A 23,928-nucleotide genomic window follows, 5' to 3' on the forward strand; every position below is an offset into this window, starting at 1 on the left:
GCTCCCAGTGAGGATGGTCCCAGCGAGGCCCCAGCCGGCCCCAAGCCACTCATACCTGTGCAGATCCCCAGCAGGTGGGAGAACTGGGAAGATGGGGTGTTTTGCCCAAATTCTGCATCACCCAAAATAAGGAGTTTCTAGGGCTGGGCGCTCCTGGGGCGGCCCACTCTGCATACCTCTGTCAAGCCTTATTCTAAAGAAGAGACAAATTTAGGCCCTAAACTGCCCTATATAAACCCAAATTGAGCTTTGCCCAGGGGACCAGCACCCTTGGGGTCACTCCCACAGGAGAAGGGTCCCAAGGCTGAGGCTGGCAGGTTGACGCTCTCAACAATGGGCTCTCCGCGCTTCGCGTGTTTTCTGCTTTAGGATGATTTCTTAATTGGGATTTAATTGAGCACTTCCATCCCTGTCCCTGGGACCAGAGGGTCAGAGCAAAACCCTCCAGGGGAGAAAGCCGGGGAGAAGCACCGTACAGAGGACATGGCGCAGCCGCTCACGGACGCAGACTCTTTCCCTCGGGCTCAGCCGGGCAGTTCCGCGGCGTGTCCCTGCTCTGCAAGGGGGGGATGGTTCATACACCAGGGTAAAAAAGGGGACCTTCAGGGTTTTGGGGGCACCTCCTGCCCCCCAACACAGATGTTTAGGCAGTACGTGTGTCTGGCAGGAGGGCAAGCACCTATTCTGGCAAGGCTTTAAAACCCCTTCTTGCAACCCAGCCCCAAAAGGTGACATCCTGGGGCCACCTCCTCACATGGCCTTAACCTGTGCCCTATGGGGAGCAGCCCTGCAGGCTGTCCGGAGGCAGAAGCAGGGTGTCTGTGCCTGGGAATAGGAGTGGGGTGGCCCCAACCCCGAGGGGTCCCAAGGGTGCAGGGGGACCCGTGGGTGCTGCCATCCCAGCCGGTTGCATAAGCCCAGCGGGCGCGGGAGGCGAAATGGGATTGCGGGGGATTACAAGGAACAGGCTCAGGCCGCTTGATTCTTGTTTCTAAAAGGAGCTCTTAAGCCGCTGTTTTTCTCCCAGCGCTTTGGATTAGGGCTGAGACGTGTGGGGTGGCCCCCAGGCTCCCCCGAAGGACCCCCCAACCCACCTCCAGCCCGCGGCTCCCTACCAGCATGAGCTGTGTCTGTTAGTGCCAAGCATGAGAGAAAAACAGGGCTGGGGGGGTGGCTGGCCCCTCCCTGGGTCCCCCAAACCCACCCTCATCTCCTCCCCTCATCCACAGGAAAGGCACTGGGGGAGCAGGGCTGGCCATGGACCCGCACACGGGTGGGGGTTTTGATGCCCCCAGTGCAGACCCCGCTGCTGCTGGCAGGCTCCTGGGTGCTACAGGGGGGGACTTGGGATGCTCACCCACCCCCCGTGCTCCCTCTCTTGCAGAGATTATGCACGATGTGATCCGAAAAGTGAAGAAGAAGGGCGAATGGAAGGTGAGCACCGTACCCCAGGGAGGCTGGGAGAGGAGGAGGAGGGTGGGGAGGAGGAAGGAGGGAAGGGGGTAGATGTGGGCAGGGAGCCCCTGAGGGCGGGTGGAGGGGTGGGGAAGGGCAGTTCCCTGGCTGCCTGCCGTGCCCCCAACTCACAGCCTCTCTCCCCAGGTGCTGGTGGTGGACCAGCTCAGCATGCGCATGCTCTCCTCCTGCTGCAAGATGACCGACATCATGACAGAGGGCATCACAAGTGAGTCCCGGCTCCCAGCCGTCACTCACAAACCTCACTGTACGAAGGGGAAAACCTCCCTCTGTACCAGGGGACCCGCCAAGGCATCTCCAGGCTGGCAGGAGCCAGTTGAAGTGGCGGCACCGTCCCCACCCAGCCCCATCACACTTGGGATGAAGACACGCTGCCTCCCGTTGCTCATGCACAACTGTCTTGGTGTCAGGCTGTTGTTTGACAGCCTCCCTCCTTGGCTGCTAGGGCTGGAGGAGCCCAAACATTGTGTCTCCTGGCAGTATCTCAGTCCGAGGAGGAGACCAGATGTTATTTTATGTCAGCCCTATAAATAGCTCCCTGCAGCACTTGGGAAAGAGAAGGAAAGCCCAGGCTGTGCATCGGGAGGTGTTCGGGGGGGGGGGGGGGGGGGTGTTTGCCCCAGCCTGAGCACTGCCACAGCATCACCCCCGCGGCATCCCCTCCAGCGGAGGGATGTGAGGGTAAACCAAGGCAACAGCAGCATGGGAGCATGCAGACAAATCCACTGGTCCCCTGGGACCTTGCCAGGCACCCGCACACTCAGCCCCAGCAGGGTACCACGGGGCTGGGATGGGGTGGGGACAGCCCCTGCCCCAGCTCCTGGGGGTGCAGGGGCAAGCGGTTGAGGTCGTTTTGGACACGGAGGCGTTGGCAGGGCTGGTCCTGTGCTGCTGTGGGATCTCCAACAGCCCCACGTAGCCAAGTGCCCCTGCCTGTACCCATCCCTGCCATGGCCCTTGTTTTTCCCCCCCCAGTCGTGGAAGACATCAACAAGCGCCGGGAGCCGCTGCCCAGCCTGGAGGCCGTCTATCTCATCACCCCTTCCGAGAAGGTGAATACACAGTGGGGGGTGTGGGGGCACCGCCTTTGGCTGGGGGGAAGCGGGGGGGATGCCCACCATGGGATGGCATCTTGGCTCCAGGGAGGCCAGTGGTGCCGCTGGGGCGGTGAACTGGAGGTGCAGAGCTCCCCCATGCCAGGAGGGAGGACCCTGGGTGACCCTGCCGAGATGCTCGCGGTGCCACCCTACCCAGCCCAGCTGGTCCCTTCTCTCTTGCAGTCCATCCACTCCCTCATCAACGACTTCAAGGATCCCCCCACCTCCAAGTACAGAGCTGCCCATGTCTTCTTCACTGACTGTGAGTACCCGAGGGGCGCAGCTCCCGTCCTATTGCCCGGGCACCCTGGACCCCCAGCTCCCCACTGGCATCTCCTGGGCTAGAGAGGAGGAGAAAGAGCAAACTGTGGGGTGACAGCCCTGTCCTGCCTGTGGCACCAGGCAGCTGCAAGTGGTTTTCATCACCTGCTCCCAAAGGGATGGCTGGATCTCTGCGCCCCGGGGCGGGTGCTGCAAGCAGCCAACCCTCCTCCAAGAAAGAAAGGGAGGGGAGGAAAAGTCCCTGTCGCTAAAATGTAGGCAAGTAAGCAGGGATGGAGGGATGCTGGGATGCTGAGCGCTACCCTCCTCTTCCTCCTCCTCCCCTTGCAGCATGTCCCGATGCCCTCTTCAATGAGCTGGTGAAATCCCGCGCTGCCAAGGTCATCAAAACCCTGACGGAGATCAACATTGCCTTCCTCCCTTCCGAGTCCCAGGTGAGGCTGGGCTGGACACTGTCCCTGCTGGGGTGCGCCAAGAGGTGGGGCAGCTGGGGGATGCTCCGGGTCCTTCTCCAGCCCATCAGCGTTTGTGTAACAGCCCTCTCCCCCAGCTGACTCCTCGCCTCCTGCTCGGCTCTCCCTCCCTGTCTCCTTCGATTACTTCTCGGGGCTGATCCGCCGCGGGGGATTTAGCGGGCGCTGCACCTTGGCCCCGTGCCGGCAGCTGCATTGTCCAGCTCTGCACCCCCTGCTCCAGCATGGTCCCCAGCCAAGGGCACCAGGGAGCTGGCCCTGTGCCAGCTGCCCCTGCTGAGGACAAGGGGACTTTGGCACAGGGAGGGACAGATGGTGCCGGACCTGCTCGGTGTCATTAACCCTTCAAGCCCCAGCATTTCTGGGGAGACAGACAAGTGGAAGATGACCTCTTGGCATTCCCACATGCAGCCAGATTGGCCTCTGGTCTTTACTGGGTGCACGGCCAGGGAGCAGCATGGCTCCACTTGTCTTCAGGTCTCTGGTTCCCTGCCAGGGAGCAGGTGACTGCTGTGGGCAGAGGGTCTCCTGCCTCCTCTGCTCGCCCTGGGGGGGCTACACACAGGTTGGGGACCGTGCCATGGAGCCAGAGCTGGGGAAGGCATCAGAGTCCAGAGCTAGCAGCCAAAAACTGAAGGGATGCTCTGAGCACCACTGAGCTCTGGGTGCCTGGGCCCAGGCTGGGCTGGGGACCTTTGTCTGCCGTTGAATCTGGTTTCCAAACCCACCAGGGTGTCCTGTGGGGCTGCTGTCCTTTGAGACGTCCCTGACAGTGCATCCGCTCTAACCTCCCTCCTGCTGCATCTCCCAGGTTTACTCCCTGGATTCAGCCGACTCCTTCCAAAGCTTTTACAGCCCCCACAAGGCCCAGATGAAGAACCCGATCCTGGAGCGCCTGGCCGAGCAGATTGCCACGCTGTGTGCCACGCTGAAGGAGTACCCGGCCGTGCGGTACAGGGGGTAAGGGCAGCATGGTCAGCGCCCCGCCAGGGACCTGCCCTCTCCCCCAGCAGCCTGGTGGAGCTGGGGCCATGCTGAGCACGGGGCATGGATGAGGCCGTGCTGGGTCCGGTGTGGGTGAGGGCATGGGGATGGAGCAGATGGTGGGATGGAGAGATATCCGTGCTCAGTGTCAAAACAGGCTCAGACCTGAAGGTGCTCTGGAGAGTGGGGATGGGGTTGGGACCCTAAAATTCAAGTGGCACCAAGGCAAAGTGGAGCACCCCAAGGAGAGGTGGAAATGGGCAACAAAACCTGCTCAGGTGCCTCCTCTCACACGAGCTAAGGACGTTGCACAGGGAAACCAGCAGCTCCTCACCATCCCACCCGCCCTGAGGAGCTGACCTCTCCTCCTGCCTTCTCCAGGGATTACAAGGACAACGCCATGCTGGCGCAGCTCATCCAGGACAAGCTGGATGCCTACAAGGCTGATGACCCCACCATGGGTGAGGTGAGCAGGGATGGTGCCAGCCCCAGGGGAGGATGCTCGGGTGATGTTCCACTCCTAAAGTCCTGTTCAAGCTCTGCCATGCAGCAGTCACAGACCCCAAGCGGGGACCCTGAAATGGCCCTGGCTTCTCCCAACCACCTGTGGGGCTGGAGGAGCGTCCAGCCTCGCTGCTGATGGCTCCCCCTGGCTCTGCAGGGTCCGGACAAGGCTCGCTCCCAGCTCCTCATCCTGGATCGTGGCTTCGACCCTGCTTCCCCAGTGCTGCATGAGCTGACCTTCCAGGCAATGAGCTACGACCTGCTGCCCATCGAGAACGACGTCTACAAGTGAGTGCAGCACTGCTGTCCCCATGGCCCCCAGAGCCCCCATGAGCTCTAGCGCTCGAGTGGGAGTTGGAAGCTCAGCCAAGAAGTCTGAGCCTCAACATCCCTCCATCCATCATAAGCCGTTGATTGGGAGAAACCATTCCTGCCTGCAGTCTGGCAGGCGTGACGGGCAGGGCTTTTCTAGCCCTCAGACCTTGACCCCTTCCCAGCATTTAGCAGCTGAAGGTGTACAAGAAGGCAAGATGCAAAACCAACTTGAAATAAGAGCCAAGAAAAGTCCCCATGTGCCCCCATCTCCCTGCACCTCCCTGGAGCTGCACATCCTCCCCAGCAGCAAGGGGACCGCGTGGCCCCCCAGCCCCATCCCCGCTGTGACGCTCCCTGCCTTCTTCCTAGGTATGAGACGAGCGGCATCGGGGAAGCCCGGATTAAGGAGGTGCTCCTGGATGAGGACGATGACCTGTGGGTCACCTTGCGCCACAAACACATCGCCGAGGTGTCCCAGTGAGTGTCCCTGCGGGGGGTTTGCCAGCTGGGTGGGACATCGGCTTGGCACTGCCACCCACCCCACTGCTAGGGTGCCCTCTCCACTGACGCTGTGCCCTCCTCCTCCTCTCCCCAGGGAGGTGACCCGGTCCCTGAAGGAGTTTTCTTCAAGCAAGAGGATGAACACAGGCGATAAGGTGACCTGACTGTGCCCACCGAGCAGGGAGTGGGCACCCCGGGGGCTTGGCCATGGGGTGGTACATGGCAGAGTCTGCTGGGGACACCTGACAGGGACCTCTGCAAAGGGCCAAGGGTGCTCAGGTCCCTAATGGGGGGAGATGACTGTGGGGTGCTGGCCCTATGCCCGGGCCTGGGGAACCAGGGTGCCTTGGGAGAGCGCTGCACAACGGGGGTCAGTTTGCCCCCCAGCATGGGGTTGTGGCACCTCCCACAGCAGCTGCCTCCGTCCCTGGCCGATTCCCTTGTGGAGACCCCAAGTTGGTGGCAGTGAGGGGACCCTGGTGGAAATAGGATGTAAAAGTGGCCAGGAGCTGAAAGGACCATCTCAGCCTCAGCCAAGCGCACAGTGGTCCCATGGGAGGTCCTGGGGGGATTTCTCCCCTCAACACTCCAGTTTGCAGAGCTGCTGACCCCCTCCCTGCTGGAGGAGACCCAGCAATGCCACAGCAGGAGTCACCTAGGAGGCTGGCATGGGAACAGAAGTCCTTAGCAAGGTCGTCTCCTCTGCTTATGGTCCCTCAGTCCCCAAGGGTGAGCGGTCTTGTCCATCTCCCTTGCAGACCACCATGAGAGACCTGTCCCAGATGCTGAAGAAGATGCCGCAGTACCAGAAGGAGCTCAGCAAGGTAGGAGCTGGGGGAGGGGGTGTCCATGCAGAGCGGCTGGCGCTGGGCCCACCCAGGGAGCAGGCGATGGCAGCTCTCCCCAGAGGGTCCCTGTCCGCGGGTGGGGGCTGAGGCTGGGGTGGTGGCATGGGGACCTTGGGCTGCTGCTGACGCTGCAAGGGTGACCGCACCACTTGGGTCTCCGCAGTACTCGACCCACCTGCACCTGGCTGAGGACTGCATGAAGCACTACCAGGGCACAGTGGACAAGCTCTGCCGAGTCGAACAGGTACCAGCTCCCCCAGCCCCATGGGGACAGCTGGGGCCAGCAGCTCCTGCCCCACAGCTCAGCACTGAGCTGTGGGTTGAGGGGTGATGACCACGTGTGTTCTCTGCAGGACCTGGCCATGGGCACCGATGCTGAAGGCGAGAAGATCAAGGACCCCATGAGGGCCATCGTCCCCATCCTGCTGGACGGGAACGTCAGCACCTATGACAAGATCCGCATCATCTTGCTCTACATCTTCCTGAAGAACGGTGAGGAGGACACCTGGGCAGGGGTGGGCAAGATGTGCAGGCAGCTCTGGGTAGCAAACAGCTGAGGGTTTGGCCAAGATAAACCAGACGAAAAGCTCAGCCCTGTCTCCCTGGCCACCACCAGGCCAGGTGTCCTAAGGTGACATTGGAGGGGCCACATCCCTACTGGGAGACATTTCTCAGGACGACACCATCTCCCCCTTGCATTTCCAGGTATCACCGAGGAGAACCTGAACAAGCTGATCCAGCATGCTCAGATCCCAGCAGAGGACAGTGAGATCATCACCAACATGGCCCACCTTGGGGTGCCCATCATCACAGACGTGAGTGTCCACCTCCCGCTCCCCGCAGCCTTGCTTGCCCCTTGGGAGGACTATGGCACCCACCTACCCCCTGGGATGCCCCCAGCACCCCTCTGGAGTGGCCCTGATCCCACCACCGAAGCCCCCATGTCTCAGGGTGTCCCTGTGCTCTTTCTGCCCAGTCCACCCTGCGCCGCCGGAGCAAGCCGGAGCGGAAGGAGCGGATCAGTGAGCAGACCTACCAGCTCTCCCGATGGACCCCAGTAATTAAGGACATCATGGAGGTGAGCCAGTAAGGACAGGGACGGGGGACAGAGCAGGGACCTCAGCACCACCTGGGAAGGGACCTGCAGAGACCTGGCTGCTTCCAGCCCAAACCCCGACACCCCTCCCCGACACGTCCCCTCCAGGCTGCTCGCTGCCTGCAATTGCAACAAGGTTGGGAGGTTTTGGGAGGTTTTGCTGGCCCCCACGTGCACGCTGGCCCCAGGTGGGATGCAGAGCCCTGGCTGGGCTTGCACAGCATCCCTGCAATACAAATGCAGCGACGAACTGGTTGCTCCTTGTGCCGCGCCGTGTGCCGAAGTGGGCACGGCTGGGTGGCCTCGGCACAGCGTTGTCCGTGTCCCAGCCAAGCTGGGGGACAGGCACACCCCTGCCATTCACAGCCCTGCCTGTACCCACGGGAGCCACCCCACGAGCTCTGCACTCGGGTAGCACCGGGCAGAGGCAAAAAGTGATTTTTTTCCAGGCACTGCCTTCCTCCTGACCCACTCCCTCCTGGCCACCCCTCGAAGTGGAGCAACCTCCTGGAGTTTGCCCAGAGCCTGGGGATCCCAGGCACCAAAACTGCCCCCCAGTACAGAGATTTCCCACATGCTCAGACAGACAGACAGACCCTGGAGCCACATTTTGGGGAGGGGGATAGCACTGCAGTGCAGTACCACCTCTGCTCCCAGGCACCAATGTTGAGCAGAGCCACAGTCCTTGCAGACTGTGCAAACCCTCCTGGGGTGGCTTCATACCCAGGGCACCCCTAAACCTCATCCCCAAGACCAGAGGGGACTGCACAGGGCCACAACATCTCACCAGCATCTCACAGTCAGCATTAACCCTCCACCAGCCATGAAAGCAAGAGCAGGTCCCTTACCCCAGGGGTGGATCCCCGGTGTGAAGCCTCCAGCTCAGCTCTCAGGAGAGGACCCTACCTTGGTCCCTGCCTTGCCCTGCCTCCACAGACACCCCCAAGCTCAGGGTGAGCCTCACCCCATACCCCATCCTGCAGCCCCCCTGCACTGCCCCTGCCCCACAGCAGCCAAGCACCACCCTTCTCCCCCTAAGCGCGCCCTATTACAGGAACACAGCCAAATTGTTCCAAAAAAACTATGCAAATATATGCAAATGATTCCTGACCCAGTCAGGCCAATCCTGGTGGGCGTAGCCCTACAGAGGGGTTCTAGGGTGCCGGGGCTGTGCCTGGCTCCTCGCTGAACGCCCCCCCCCGGGGCTCTCTGCCCGCAGGATGCCATCGATGACAAGCTGGACACCAAGCACTACCCGTACATCTCCACCCGCTCCTCCGCCTCCTTCAGCACCACTGCCGTCAGGTGGGTCCCCCCCCTCCCTCCCCCTCTACATTGGCACGTATATCCCCATCCGCATCCATCCCTCACCTGCCCGAAGCAGCTGTATCCGTCAGCGGGTCTGTGAGCTGCTCTGCTGTCATTCAGGCGTTCCCTGCCGTCATTCAGGCGTTCCCTGCCTCACTTTCCCTGCCTGTAGCAGCAACGGCGCTCGTGGCCGGAAAGCTGGGCTTTACCAGCAATAGCACCAATTTCAGAGCTTATTAATGTGTGATTTGGTTAAGATGAGAGCTCAACGCACAGGTTGCTGCCCCCTGCTCATGCTCCACCGCTCTCCTCCCTCTCTCCAGTGCCCGTTACGGCCACTGGCACAAGAACAAGGCCCCCGGCGAGTACCGAAGCGGCCCCCGCCTCATCATCTTCATCCTGGGCGGCGTCAGCATGAACGAGATGCGCTGCGCCTACGAGGTGACGCAAGCCAGCGGCAAGTGGGAAGTGCTAATAGGTGAGTGGGACCTGGGCCGGACCCTGTGCCCCGTCGTGCTGGCTGCTCATCCCATGCTCCCTCTGCCATCCTGCAAATTCCTGGCTCCAGGTGGCTGCCGGAGCTGGAACTCTGTGGAAAGGTCTTCTTCTGCCGCCTGCTGTCACCCCTCTGTCCCCCCCTACCTGGGGACAGGATATGTCCCTCCAACCATCCCGTTTTTCCTCTTCCTGGCTGGTTTTGTTCAGGCAGAGCTGGGTGAAAGGGAAGGAGGTTTTCCAGCTTGAATTGTTCCTGTCGCCCCCGTGTTGCACACTCGTCCTCGGGGTCATGACAGGGAGAAAAACTGAAGAGGCGTGCAACACTGCACGCCAAGCGTGATGCGCGCTGTGCGTGCGACAGGAGGTGCACTTTCCTTGTTGCACACGTGCTGCGTGTCCTGTTGCACGTGCACTGCAACAGGAGATGCATTGTCCTACTGCACACGCGTGTGCGACAGGACATGCATTGCGTGCTCAGTCCTGGCACCCTGGCTGTGGGAGCCGTGGGTCAGGCGTAGAGGACACAGTGGAAGCCCTGCCAGATGTTAGCAAGGAGCTTTTAAGTCCCCTAAAATTCCCCCGTGGAAGCACAGCTGGATATGCACCTTGTAGGGCAGGGGCAGGAGCCCCTCACCGTCTCATCTGATCCAAGGATTCTCGCTTGGGGCACCTGGTAGAGCCTCTTGCTGGCATCTCGTCTGCTCCTTGTACTCTCCTGGGAGCAGCAGCCCCCTCTCCATCACCTCCCGCTGCCCCTGACCTGTCCCCCTGCTGCTGGACCCACCACCAGTGCCCAGTGCCATCCCGCCTCTCGCCCATCTCATCCCGTGTCTCTCCGGGGACCATCCCCTGCATGCGCCTACGATGCTCCGGGTGGCAACCGCGTCCTTCCTCACCCTGAAAAATGGGCGTGGGGGGGGTCTTGGCGCAGCCGTCAGCCCCGCTCTGTTCTCCCGCAGGTTCTACTCACATTCTCACTCCCACCAAATTTCTCATGGACCTGAGGCACCCCGACTTCAGGGACTCTACTAGGGTATCATTTGAGGATCAGGCTCCAGCAATGGAGTGAGCCAAAGAAACCAAGTAAAGGCAGCTTACTAACAAAAAAGAAACTCTTCCTCCCCGAAGGGTTTTCTTTGATTCTTCTGTTCCTCCTTTCTTTAATTATTATTTTGGGTTTTGTTTCCATTGGGTTCTCCGATAAGAAAATGCTTGCAGTTCCTCCTTCCAGGTGGAAAAGCATCCAGCGCCGCTTCCATCATCTCTCTGCCATGTCTCTTGGCCGGACCTGGCCGGCTCCTTCATGCCATGAGTTTCCCCTCACCGGGGCTGGAGGGGCCGGGGGTGGTGGGTCGGAGTCCTGCCTGCCTGGTACAGGCGTCCCAGGGCCGGGCAGGGGGCTGGAGCACCCCGGGATGGCTGGAGCAGGGCCGGGGGTCCGGTGCCCGGGGGAGAGTGGGCAGCAGTGGGCATGCAGGGCAGACCCCAGCGCTTGTCCCACCTCCAGCCCCTCTCCTCCCCCACGGCGAAGGCTGGGCGCTGCCCTGAGCCCCCCCAGCTCTCGGGTGCGATGGGGCTGAAATCCCGAGTCGACGGGAAAGCTCAGGTTTGCTCTCACCACGCTTGGTGCCCTTGGGCGGGCAGGAGCCCCCGCTGACGTTGCAGACCCCCGAACCTTGTGCTGGGGTTTAGCTGCCGGCGGTTTCGCCGGTGGGACCCGTCGTGGCAACCCCCTGAGCCATCGCTGCCGCGTGCTGGGCCGTGCGGAGCCAGGGAGGCCGCAAGGGCGGCACAGCGGCGTGGAGGGAGGGCAGGGGCTGCGGGGAGCGCCGTGCCAGGGAACCCCCGCGCCAGGGGCAGCAGAAGGCGAGAGCCCTTCTCCTTCTCCCTTCCCACCCCTTCCCCTCCCAGCCGCCCCGTTGACCCAGCGATGCTCCGGGCAGGCAGGGGAAGAGCCTGGGGACCCGCAGAAGGCGCCTCCGGGCCCGGCTGCTCCCTGCCCGCGCCTCCTGCCCAGTGGCTTTTTGGCCAGGGCCTCCTGCCTCCCCAGCGGGTCCAGGAGTGACCCCACTGGCCACGACCCCGCCGCACGGGCACGTCCCGGCCCCCGCCTCATCCCGCCCGGCTCCATACATCTTCATTCCTCTTTTTTCCGTTCCTCTCCCGTCCCCCCACAACCTTCCCCCATAGACGTCCATTTTCTCGCAAGCATTTCCACGGCGCGCGGGGCCGTCGCCGCCAGGTAAGGCCTCGCCGGGGGGGACCGGGGAGAGCGGGGCCGGCGGCCGGGGTGCAACGGGGCGGGGGGGGGGTCCCGCAGCCATCACTGATGCCACCCCCGCTCTTTCCTCTGCCCCCACAGGGTCCACGCACATCCTCACCCCACAGAAACTGCTGGACACGCTGAAGAAACTCAATAAAACAGAGGAAGAAAGCAGCAGTTAAAAGGAAACGCCACCACCGACTCGATGCCGAATTCACCTTCCCCGCCAGGTCCCCGGCCCCGGGGTGCAATCCTGTACCCAGCCCCGGGCCCGGCCCGGCCCAGCTTTCTTGTTCTTGTGTTGACCCCCCTCTCCCCTCCCGCTGCCTTCCCCATCTCATTTTATCCACAGGGAGGGGACAACAGCCAAAAAAATATATTAAGAAAACCGATGCATTGTGTTTAAAAGAGGAAAAAAGAAATATATATATATTTGTAGCTGCAGCTCTCCGAAGCACCCAGGAGCTCATTGCTGAGTAACCCATCTGCCCATTGCTAGCGAATGATGGCGACAAAAAAAAAACCCACCAAAATCTTTTTCCAAAAGTTTCGCTCCTGGTTGGGGTCGTGTGTGGACGGACGGACGGACACAGCACCATCCCTCCAGCCTCTGCTCAGGCAGGAGCCGCGGGCTGGGCTCAGCTCTCGTGTCGCTGCTCGCTCTCAGCTGGGGGGTCCCCACCACCAGCTCCTGTCCCTTTTCGGAGTGGTTGGGCGCTCCCGCCAGCTGTGCACGCAACATCTGGCAGGGGGGTTGGGGTGTGGGAGGGGTGCACCCGGGATGCTTCACGCTGCGGCAATTCCCACGTGAAAAGGGACCAAAATGGTCAAAACCTGGGGATGGGGCCCGTTTGCTTGCACGGCTGCTCCTCTGCCCTGCTGCACCCCAGCCTTCCCCCTCCCCCCCCCCCGATATTCCTTAAATGCATATATATATAAAAAATAAAAAGTTAATTTTTATATATATATATATCTATATCTATCTCCATCCATCCATCCCCACGGAAGCTCGGCAGCCCCGCGCCCGGCTCCGCTCGTGTCGTCCCGTGGTGAAGCGTTTCTGAGCGTGCCGTCGCCCCGAGGCCCGCCCCACCCCCCCACCCCCCCCCCAGGACCCCCCCTCCGGACTCTGTGTATATTAATGACTGTGTCTTGTGACGTTCTTACAAGCTTGGTGTATAGTGATTTAACCAAAACTCTGATTTTAGTTGTTTTTTTATTTTACCCCCAAGGGTTGCCCCTGCCCTCCCCTGCCATTAGATGCACTGCAATATTTTGGGGTCCATTGTTTCGTTCTCTGCCCCTGAAGGCTGTGATGCCCTTTTCCTTCCCCAAAAATCTCTCTCTTTTGCCTCGTTGGTGGTTAGCCCCCCCCTTCCCTCCCCCTCTGTTCCTTGCCCATAAAGTTAAATATATATTTTTAGGGCAAAGGCTGTATCATTGCACTGATATTTGTTGGTTCCTCCTTGGTCCTCCCACCCTGTTTGAGTTCCTTCTCGGTTTAGCAATGCAAATGCTTCAGGATCTTGTATGTTGGACATTATTATTTTTTTTTTCTGTTACAGTTATTTATATAAAAAATAATTTATCAAAAAGGAAAACTTAAAAAAAAAAATAATCTAGTCTGTCTTGGAACTTGTTTACCTTGAAATTACTGGAATCTAAATGTTTGAAAGTGTTGAAGCACAAACATGTATCATCTCTGTATATCTGTTCTTCTGTACTAAAGCACTCGAGTGACTAAATAAAAGCGATCTCCATCCCTAGTGCAACTGGGGCTGTGCCGTGCCTCTTGCTCGGGGGCCAGGCAGGCAAGGGAAAGGCTTGGGGAAATATTCTCACCAAACCCCAAATGCCTCCAAGGGAGAGATCCTGGTGTGGCGATGCCAAAACTCACCCGAGAACTGGCCTAGGAAAGGAAGAAAACCCCCAAGCCAACCAACTGCATTTATTTCATTCAAAAATAGGCGATTATCTTAGTACAAAATACCATCCGAATGGCTCTGCTGGTCGTTACAAAATAGGACATACAGGGAAAAAAAAAAAAAAAAAAAGTCATCTTTGCTCCTGGCGATTGCATTTGGGACAGTTAAAAACGGCTGCACGCCCTCCCTGCGCGCCCCGGCTGGGCTGAGGGGGGGTCACAGCTTCCAGTGGGGCTGCGACCTGGCCCGTCGGCTTGCTTGGGACACAGGTACAGGCAGACACAACCAGAGCCACATAAATCCTCTTTAAAATCCCCCCAGCCCAGCCCTCTGCCCCTGAAGGGCAGCGTTGGGGGGCAACCCCCTTCCCAGCCTCTCCCAGTCCCCCCGGGCTGGGTGCAGGACCTGGGCTCAGCGGCTTCGCAAGCTCTTGGCGAGGCTTGAGACCTGAGTATCGCGCTGGGGGCGTTAGTGGTTCCCCCCCATAAACGTGGGTCTTTGTACAATTAGAAACAAAATATTCAAAAATAAATACGTTTGACATGGGCACTTTAGGTAGGTCCTACACTAACGCAGCCAGGGGCACTGCAGGCTGAGATGCTCGGGAATGAGCCTGAAGGGGGGGGGGTGTGTTTGTGTTTGGCTGGACCCATCCCGGGGGTATGGGGTGCAGGTTCCACGTGGGTGCAGCTGGAGGGGCCCCGTGGGGTGCGGAGCACCCAGCTCCGAGGTGCTGTGCCCTCTCCAAGGGCTGCTCCGACCCATCCATTTTGCTAAAAAAATAGGCATTAACTCATTAAAAAAAAACAGCCTGGAGGTACAGGGGCTCTGCAGACCCCCTCGGGGCCTGATCCTGCCCCTGCTGCAGTCTCACGGGGCGATTTTTCCTCTACCAGCCCAGATCCTTTGGGAAGCCCAAGGAAAACCCCAAATCCTCCTTTTATTTTTCTGTCCGTGGGCGGCCACATCCAGGGATGGCCGAAAAACCCCACAAATGCCCTAAGGGTTATTTTATAAAAATGGAAATTAAAACCAGAACATATATATGTATCTATAGGTAGACACATATACAGATGTACACACACACACATTATATATCATCCATCAACCCTAAAAGAGTGATTTAGCTGCTTACTAGCTACCTCAGAGAAAAAAAAAATCACATAAAACCACAAAAAGAAGAGCTTTCCCAGGGAAAACGGGGCTCGGTTCAAGTCCAAGAGCAGAGCAGAGGGTGGAGGGGGGCACATGGGTTGAGCCCCCGGCATTGAGCCCCCAGAGGATGCCTAAAGGCTGGGAAAGGGGTTCATCAGGGAATCACGCGTGCTTCTGCCCACGCAGGCATGGAGGTAAACAGAGCTGCCAAGGGGAGCTCGACCTGTGTTGCAGTAGGACCTACACCAAGTCAGAGCATCCCCAGAAGTGCTCAGCTCAGGGGTGGCGTTTGCCTTGGGGGGGCCACCCCGTTGGTCCCAGCGGATGGTGCCCTCCTGCCAGGGCTGTGTTCACACCCCAGGGTGCTGAGGGATGGTGCAGGTGGCAGGAGACCTCTGCCCACGTCTTGGCCCCCTCCTGCACCTTGGGTGGTCCTGCAGATGGACAGGCAGAAGGGGCAAGGGATGCAGGAGGGCTATGGTAAGCAGGATGGGGGTGGGATCCGGTGCAGAACCCCGTGGAGATGCCTCCAGCCCTGGTGTCCCCAGATCCGGCAGGGAGCATTCAGTGCGGGGATGCTGATGGAAGGACCATCCTCCTCCTCCTGCCCCCTCTGAGGGCAGCGAGGGTTTGGCAGGTGGTGGCAGGACCCTCAGAAGAGGCAGGAGCCCCGCAGGTCCCGTGCTTGGCTCAGCTCGGCAGCCAGCACCCGGCTCATGCGGGTGGTGGAGAGCCTCATGCTCTGGGCAGCCTCCACGGCCCGGCTCAGCGACTGGTTCAGCTCCTCCAGGTCCAGGCTCAGGCAGCGGTGGTGGCGATGCTCTGCCCGCCGGTGCCCCACGGCGTGTTGGAGGGGGACCCCGGCCATGGCAGGGGCTGAGGTAGGTACTGCTGGGGAGCAGTAGCTGGGAAGAAGGAGGAGACACGGGCTCAGCTCTGCTCCCCAGCCTGTGCCCCCCCTCCAGAGCTCTGTGCCTCCACTCTGCCTTGGTTTTCATCCCTTTCCAGCACCTCATTCCTCTCCAACCCCCAGCACCCATCTCCCTACGCCCATCCCCATGCAGACCCCCACCCAAAATGAGCCAGGGGCTGCGTGACCCCGCTCCCAGCTGGCTGACCCCCCGGGTGCCTGCGCTCCGTGGGCAAACCAAGGGGTCCCTGGGGTGGGCACAGCCCCTCCTGGCTTCCTCCTCCTCCCCCGGGCGATGCTGACCTCCCTCCCCTCCGGGTCCGGCGCAGCATCCTTACAGCATGGGGGACGTGTAAGGCACAAGGGGGACGGGCGCCAGGCAGCCGATGGCAGCGGTGGCACCAGGGCTGGCGGCCAAGTACCAAAGTCTGGGCTGCTCCGGCTTCTCGGCTCGGGGACCAACCTGGGAGCCTGCGGGGGACGTGCCAGCAGGGCCGCGCTTTGCTGCGGGGAGGAAAGCGGTTCGATGTCCCTGGGGGCGTTAGGTGTCCCCAGGGGGTGCAGCCAGCAGCAGCCCCAGGTGAGCCCCCCCGTTCCATGCCGGGCTGCCGCTGCTGGCTGGGAACAGCCATGCCCGTGGGGAGCGGGCGGTGGCACCGCTGGCTGTCCCTTCTATCCCCAGGCAGGGAGCCAGTGCTGCACCAGGGGTCTGAGGGTTGTTTCCTGTCCCCCCACGCCAGCCCCCACGCAGGGACGAGCCGTGCCAAGCACGTGCCACCGTGTCACCCACCGCGTGTGGCTTCATCCCTGCCACGGGACGTGGGGGGACCCAAGGGTGCCCGGCAAGTGGGGCAGCGCGTCCTCCTCGGGGTGCTGTGCTGGGGCTGCGTCGTGGCATCGCCCACCCTGAGGCCCGCTGGAGTTAATGAATTCAAGTCATTAGCAGCGCCATTAGCGGGCACAAGCGAAGGCCAGAAGGGGCTGGGGGTGCTCCCAGGGCCACTCACCCGACGGTGTCCTGCTCCCATGGCACTGGGGGCACCCCGGGGTGCCCGGCTCTTCTCGGGGTGCCGGGGCGGCCTGTGGTGTCCCTGCTTGGTACCGTGTCCCTGCCAAAACGCAGCATGAGCGCAGCTGGGGACCCCAACATGCCCGTGGCCACCCTTGGCCCACGGCACCAACAGCCGCTGCCACCCACCTGTGTACTGTCCCCGAAATGTCACCACACCTCGAGGGCTCCTGGGGCTCTTCTGTGGGGAAGGGGTGGCCCGGGGCATGGTGGGCGAGGGGTCCGACTCAGAGGCTGGGGTGGAAGCGAGGGAAGCAGGGTGGGATTTGGGGGGGTCCGACTCTGGGCTGAGTGCTGCTGGGTCTCACAGGGCCACCAGGACCTGCCTGGTCCCTGTCGCCCCACCAGCACCCCACTCTGGGGTGGGGAAGGGGAAGCAGTGTGCAGGGTGCAGCATGACCCTGGTGTCCCCACTGTCCCCACGCCGGTGGGGTCCCACTTACTGAGGTCCAGCTCTGGCCTGTCCCGTGGCAGCGATGCCGACCTCCCCCTCCTCGTGGGTGTGACCCCGGGGGCTGTCCTGCCCCGCACCAGGTGGCTTGGCTCCCTGCAGAGGGGACGGAGCCACTGTCACCCCCCCAGACCCCTCAGTGAACCCTCAAGCATCCCCCTGACCCATCATCCCAGCACAGCCAGGCTGCTGGTGTCCCCCACCCTGAGCCCAGCCTCTCCCCAGTTACAGCAGAAATGGGACAGGCTGGGGCTGGGGGGTCTCCCCACACTCACGGGACGCAGTGCTGCCACCCCCCAGGTCCCTCCTGCCACCTACCCAGAGGGTGCTGCGTCCTTGGGGGACGATGGTCCGCTGGCCACCGTCTGCCTCCTGGCCGGGGTGGTCCGGGAGGTGGCTTTTCCCTCGGGATAGCTGCGGGAGCGGCGCAGGCTCTCCTCCAGCCTCCGGCGAAGCCGCCACACTTCGTCCTGCAGCGCCCGGATGGCCTGGCTGCCGCAGGACAGATGCCACAGTGAGGGGCACTTGCAGCCAGCAAGGCTCCCAACAGGGCTGGCTGCTGCCGGGTGCCCTGGGGGTGGGGGGGGCGAGCAGCCCCGTCCTCCCCAGACCCCATGCCTGCCTCCATCCCCATCAGCCAGGACCCAGTAGCTCATGCTGTGCTGCTCCCCAAAACCAAGCCTGTGGCTTGTCTGGGCTGGGGTCCAGTCTCAGCCAGCCCACACGTGTCACGAGTTTGTAGGACTCATCCCCAGTTAGATCCTGGCTCTCCGCGAAGGGAAAACCTGCTGCTGCCCAGCACAAGATGCTGGTGCCTTTGGGGACTTTGCTTGGTGGGGTCCCCGTGTCACCTGGGGTGGGTTCAGCCTGGTTTGGGGGGGGTACATAAACACTCACTCGCGCTCCAGACGGGAGCTCAGCAGGTCGCACCGAGCTGGGTCGAAGGACGACATGTTGGGGGACAGTGGCGTGGGGGTCGGTGTTTCGGAGGATGGTGGGGGGCTGGTCGGGCCTCTGGCTGTGGTGGGGGGGTGGCTGCTGGCGCTGGTGCAACTCCTGCCTTCCGCCTCCGAGTCCGTGTGAGCTGGGGAGGATGGGGGGGCACGGTGAGCTGAGGTTGGCAGTGTGGTACACGGGGGTGCCTCCCCCCTAGGAGAGACCTGGGGGGCAGTCAGCAGGCAGGAGGCACCCCCAGGCCAGCACCCCAAAGAGGTTGGGGGGAACACCATAAACCAGACCCCGCCGAGCCAGGGACCCCCAAAATTCCCCTCCCCGGGGACACGTCCCTCCCTGAAACGCCGCCGACTCACTGCCATCACCGTCGGGTCCCAACTCGCTGCCTGCGCTCTCGGCCCAGCGCGGGGGGGAGCTGCTCTGCGAGGGGGTGCTGGGGGGCAGGCGGAGTCCCCCCATGCCACCCTGCCCCCCCGTGGGGCAGATGCCCATCAGCGCCGTCTTGGAGGGAAGCGGGGTCACCTCTCTCTTCCGCAGAGGACGGAGGGTTGTGGGGACAGGGATGGAGGGTCTCAGCGAGCCGGGGGTCCTGGGGACAGGATGGGTCATGCAGGCAGCCCCTATGGCTCGTCCCCAGCCATGAGCAGATCTCCAACACCCCCAGCATCCCGTCCCTGCTCCCCACGTCCTCGCTGTCTCTCCCCCCATCTCTGCTCCCCTTCAATTCCCCAAATGCCCCCAGACAGAGCTGACAGATTGGGTCCCCAAATCCCCCCGCCCCCCACCCCAGGGCAAGGGCAGGGACCCTGAGTCATACCCGGTGCTGGGGGGCCGGTGCTCCGGGGTGTGCGCGGCGGGGGACACCCTGCTGGCAGGTGACACCCTGCTGGCCTCCGACCCCACAAAGCCGCTGTCCGTCTCTGGTGACACAATGCGCTGGTCCTGCAGATGCATTGGGGATAGCAGGATTGGTGCTGAGCACCCCCAGGACCCCCCGTCAGGGTCTGGGGGTGCTGGCAGATGGGGACGTGCAGTCCCAGGGGACTCACCTTGCAGGGCCGGTGCTGGGCAGCAGCGCTGCCTGCCCCACTGCTGCGGTGGGACACGGGAGGCCGCGGTGGCTCGGGGAGCCCCAGGGGAGACTTGGTTGTGGCCAGCGGCTCCTCAGTGGTGGCAGGGGACAGGTGGTCCTGTGGCCCCCCTGGCCATGGGGGCTCCCCGGGGGGCAACGGCATGGCTCTCCTCTCTGGGGGGTGCCTGTGGGGATAGGATGGGGCATGAGCACTGGGGCAGAGCAATCCCAAATGCAGGAAAATGCCCTGGTGCAGCCAGCTTTCCCATGGAGGCTGTTAACACTGAAGCCTATCAATGCCAGGGATGCAAAACCTGAGGTGAAACCTCCCACTCACCCTGCCTGGGGGATTTGTCCTCCCACCACACTTACAAGGGGGATGCCTCAAGGTCGGCTCCCTCCTCTAATGACTGTGTCCTGCAGGGGACCTTGTTGGGGCCATGGTCCCCTGCTGCAGGTCCATCTGCCTCCTCTTGGGACCCGCTCTCTGCCAGGCTCAGCTGCTCCAGGCTCAGCGACTCTGGCAAGGACTTGAAGTGCTTGTACCTAGGGGGGACCCATAGACAGCAGCTGGTCATTTTGGGGAGCTGCTCCCTGCCTGTGTCCCCCCCCACACCCCACCACGAGGGCACTCACTGCTCTAGCAGGTCACCGAAATCCTCCTCCACTCGGAGTTGCTTGTGCCAGAGGGGCTGGGGCAATCTCCCCATCACCACCTCGTTGTCCCCCCCTGTCCCCTGGGGGCCCTCCATCAGCGCAGGGCTCTGCAGGGCACAGCAAAAGGGGGTCAGAGAGCATGACCCCCACCCCAGCCACCACAGGGTGCCCCCACCCCAGCACCTTCACACCCCCCCGGCCCCCCCTGCAGCCTTGCCCAGCTCACCTTGGGGCGCGGGGAGGGGGCGGCTGGTGGTGGCGAAGGGGCTGGAGGGGAGGGGGACTGGGCCGGGCGCTGCGGGGGGAGCTGCCGCCTGCCCCCGGGCTCCAGCCGCTCCTTCAGCTCCTCCAGGCGCAGCCCCAGGTGGAAAATCTCCCCTTCCACAGCGCTGCAAGATAGCGACCCTCAGCGCCGGGGAGATACCGAACCCCGCGGCACGGGGACCCCCAGCACCGGGGTCTGGGGGTGTTGCTGGCGGGGAGGGTCAAGCACTTACCGGTCAGGATCAAACTCGCCCGAGGTCCCCGGGTGCTGCTGCCGGGTTCGCAGGTACGCCCGCTCCAGCGCATCCTGCGCATCCTTCAGCTTCCTAAACCTCTGCGGCACAAGGGCGGCGAGGTCCCAACCTGCCAGCTCGGCCCCTGGTCCCCGCCACCCCCCCGGCCCCACCACGCACCCCCGGAGTGGGGAGCTGGGAAGGGGCTGACGGACCTGGAGCTGCTCCCGGGGTGCGGGGCTCCCCGCTCGGATCCAGCCTTCGAAGGACTCCACCTGGTCGGGAGAGAAAGGGCTGAGCCCAGCCCTGCTGCAGCACCACCCCCCCCGCAGCCCCCCCCCCGTGTTCCCCCCCCCAGGGCTTGCCTGCGCCTGCAGCTTGTGGGTCTGTCCCGCCAGTGTCCGTGTCAGTGGGGTCCCCGAGCAGTGGCATGGCCCTGGGCAGGTGGGGCAGCCCCCCCCGGGTGGAGGGGGGGAAGAAGGCTGGGGTGATCCCCCCCGGTCTGAGGGTCCCGGTGCTGGAGCTGCAACAAAACACGAGGACAAGGTGGTGCTGGTGTGTGTGTCCCCCGCAACCGTGGGGAAGCCGTGGGTACGAGGGCTGAAGGAACCCCCCAAAAACCGGAGCAGGGGAGCGATGAGCAGGATGGGGAAACACGGTTCAACCCACCTCCACCCGGCGAGGCCGGCGAGGCCGTGGCCACGCTGAAAGCCGCCGTCCTGGCCCGCGGGATGCTGAGGGCCATCGCCCGGCGGCCGGTGCCCACGGTGCCCACGGTGAGGCTGCGGCTGGGCCGTGGCGGGTCGGAGTACAGGCTCACCTGCGGGCAGCCAGAGGGGATTCAGGCACCCGCCCTGCACCCCACCTCTGGCACTGCCCACCCGGCCGTGCCCATCGGGCACCCCGAAGCACCCACCCCCATGGGGACAGTGGGCAGGCGAGGGTGAAGGTGGGGGCCCAGCCCGGGCGGAGGGCACAGCCGGACCCTAGCCCTGCCTCAGTTTCCCCTCATGTGCAGTGGCGCAGGGTGACACGCAGACGTGCTTCCGCCCGCTCTCCCGCCATCTCAGCGACGTGCCCTGCTGCCACCCCCGCCATTTCGGGGCCGTTTCGGCTCAGCCACCTCCCTGGTGCAGACGGGAGCCTGCCAGGCAGGGGGGGGGCACAGCAGGTCCCGGCTTTGCTGTGGGCTCTGTGGTGGCCACAACCCCCCCTCCCGCCTGGGCTGGGCTTGCTCAACCGCAGCTCCTCAGGAGGAGGAAGGGCAGGGAGGGCTGGAGGAGGAAGACATCCCCAGTAACGATGGGGAGGGGGGAGCAGAACCCCCCCCCGCAGCCATCCCGACCCCAGCACCCACCCTGGCACCCAGGCGCAGCTGGTCGATGGTGTTCTCGGCCTCGGCGTACTTGGTCAGCAGCTTGTGGTAGTCGTCCTGCGGGGAGGGGAGACGCAGCGGGTGACAGCACCCTGGGGACAGGGACTTGGAAGATGCCCGAGGGGTGGGTGGCAAAGGGGGAGGCATTCCTGTGTGTGTGGGTGATGGGGTCGGGAGGGGCTCCCATGGGGCGGGGACACGCTGGGGTGCAGAAACCCACCCCTTGAAAGCACCCAGCCCATCTGGGGCAGATGCAGCCCCTGTTTGTCTGCGTGAGTGACAGCCTCCCTCTCCTCCCAGGGGACAGGAGGGCACCCCAGGGGACAACGAGCATCGCTGCGGTGAGCCCCGAGGCACTGCCCACATCCCTGCCTGCTCCTTCCCTCCTCACCAGCCCCCGTGCGGGACTGGGAAGACATGACCAGCACCAAAACCCCCCTCGGTGACCCAGGGCTGGCTCATGGGACTGGTGACATCTCCATTGCACCTGCACCCCCTGGTCCCCCCACCCTAGAGACCCTCCCAGTAAGGGCTCTCTGGTTGAACTGGGGCAGCATTACCTGGAGCTGCTGCACCAGCTCGGTGGCTTGCCTGGGGGACCTGAACTCCCGCGGCAGCCCAGCGGTGGTGGGAGGCTGGGGGGGGACCCCCTCCCCGCTGCTCAGCAACACCTCCCGGACGATTTCGGCGGGGGACTTGAAGCCGATGGGGCCACCCGGGGCCCTGGGGTGGGTGGGCAGGGCTCGGCCCCGCGGTGGCCGGTAGCTCTGGTCGAACTTCACCCGTGCCTCCACCTTGGAGAGGTCGGGCAGGGGGTGGTTGAGCTGCCCTCGGCCGTACTGGGTGCCGTCAGAGGTGCCGGTGCCCATTCCCGAGGGATCCCTCGCCTCCTTGCCACCCGTGTGCCATCGCTGGGGGCTCAGGGACCACGCCGGACGGATACACTTGGGAGGCAGCACCGTGGGCGCCGCTTTCTTGGGTACTCGGGACCCGCTGTGCAGCTGGGGTGTAGGGGGGGTCCCAGCACCCCAAGGCTCCCTGGTGGGTGCCAAGCCAGCGGTGCCAGGGGGTGGCAGCCCTGCCCCAGCCGTCTGGGGCTTGGGGACAGGCTCGATGCTGGTGGCATCGCGGAGGTCATCGGTGGAGAGGTCCAGCGGGAGGCTCCGGCTCGGGGTCCAGCCCTGTCCGTGCCCCCCGCCGCCATCCCCAGCCGTGTCCCAGACCCGGGGCCGGTGGGACGGAGTGGCAGGGCCAGGGCTGGTGTCCGACAGCCCTGAGGTGTCACCACCCTCCGTGCAGCAGCCGCGGGGCTGGCAGAGAGCCCTGCCGTCCTGCAACGCCTCGGGGCTGCCGCTGGACTCCGAGCCCCACTGGCCCTCGTAGGAGAGCTCGGGGTAGGGCTCCTCATCACTCTCTGCCCCCCAGGGCCCTTCATCCCCCCTGGAGCTGCCCCGTTCCTCCTCCTCCTCCTCCACCAGGTCCTGCCGCGGGTGCCCGCGACCCTCCTCTGCTGGGGACCCCTCCTCCAGGTCCTCACCACCACCTGCAAAACACCAGTGCCGCGGGGCTGCTGCCAGCCAGCCGGTGCCCCCCGGTCTCCTCGCAGCCCCCCTGGGCTCCAGCAGCTCCTGGGACCCCCTCCACGAGGGTCTTTGGGCAGCAGGGAGGGGACAACTCACCCCACGGTGGGCTCCCGGCATCCTCCCCCAGGCCGATGACCCCATCTTCGTCCATTCGCCTTTCAAAGTCGTCTTCCTCTTCCTCCTCCTCCTCCTCCTCCTCGCCCTCCCAGCGCGTCAGCTCTGTTTGTGTCCAGCGCAGCCATGGTGCCGGGCTGGCCATGGCCCGCAGGCGCGGCAGCCCCCGTCACTTGTGCCGCTTCATGGCCCGGCGGCGGTGGCGGCGGGCTGGGGACCTCCTCGCCATGAATGTAGGTCACATCCTCGCTGCTGCATCCTGGCGGGGGCCAAGGGAGAGGGAGGGATGCTCAGCAGGATCCAGTGGGCTCCATTAGAGGTACCCGCCCCTGCTGCCGGGGCTTACCCTGTCCCCTAGACTCTGGGGACAAGAGCAACCCCCTCATGATGGGGGGTGACACCCTCGGGCCAGCCCCCCACCCTGCAGCCCACCATGAAGCTGAAGCTGCCGCATCTCGCACAGCCACGATGGTCCCCAGAGGTCCCCGTGGGGAAGGATCCCCCCCAGAGCCACCCCAAAA

General features: G+C 63.2%; 2 protein-coding genes across 3 annotated transcripts; one reads left to right on the forward strand and one right to left on the reverse strand.

Annotated features, from left to right (window-relative positions):
• The first annotated feature begins 1,389 nt into the window (after positions 1–1,389).
• Positions 1,390–12,037, forward strand: STXBP1 (syntaxin binding protein 1). Of its 2 annotated transcripts, none has more exons than XM_086475878.1 (18): positions 1,390–1,434; positions 1,603–1,684; positions 2,452–2,528; positions 2,757–2,835; positions 3,186–3,289; positions 4,140–4,288; positions 4,694–4,778; positions 4,974–5,104; positions 5,501–5,608; positions 5,727–5,787; positions 6,391–6,456; positions 6,644–6,724; positions 6,834–6,972; positions 7,186–7,295; positions 7,457–7,558; positions 8,796–8,881; positions 9,208–9,362; positions 11,745–12,037. In XM_086475878.1, exons 1-18 carry the CDS (start codon positions 1,390–1,392, stop codon positions 11,825–11,827), a joined length of 1,743 nt encoding a protein of 580 aa, XP_086332004.1. In that variant the 3' UTR covers positions 11,828–12,037. The 2 variants fall into 2 exon arrangements, with proteins under 2 accessions (XP_086332004.1, XP_009949053.1); XM_009950751.2 differs by lacking the exon at positions 11,745–12,037 and adding an exon at positions 10,342–10,458.
• Positions 12,038–15,377: 3,340 nt separating this feature from the next.
• AKNA (AT-hook transcription factor) lies at positions 15,378–23,552 on the reverse strand. Its single transcript, XM_086475895.1, has 21 exons — positions 23,390–23,552; positions 22,271–23,253; positions 21,693–21,767; positions 21,005–21,155; positions 20,701–20,858; positions 20,551–20,610; positions 20,336–20,436; positions 20,065–20,227; positions 19,818–19,945; positions 19,554–19,727; positions 19,159–19,366; positions 18,927–19,051; positions 18,466–18,698; positions 18,053–18,239; positions 17,474–17,647; positions 17,148–17,251; positions 16,834–16,938; positions 16,643–16,744; positions 16,426–16,551; positions 15,974–16,139; positions 15,378–15,630 (listed from the first exon to the last, which is right to left on the reverse strand). Exons 1-21 carry the CDS (start codon positions 23,550–23,552, stop codon positions 15,378–15,380), a joined length of 3,939 nt encoding a protein of 1,312 aa, XP_086332021.1.
• Positions 23,553–23,928: the final 376 nt, after the last annotated feature.

This window comes from Leptosomus discolor, chromosome 19 (genome assembly GCF_034619465.1).
Source record: "Leptosomus discolor isolate bLepDis1 chromosome 19, bLepDis1.hap2, whole genome shotgun sequence".
Classification (NCBI taxonomy): domain Eukaryota; kingdom Metazoa; phylum Chordata; class Aves; order Leptosomiformes; family Leptosomidae; genus Leptosomus; species Leptosomus discolor.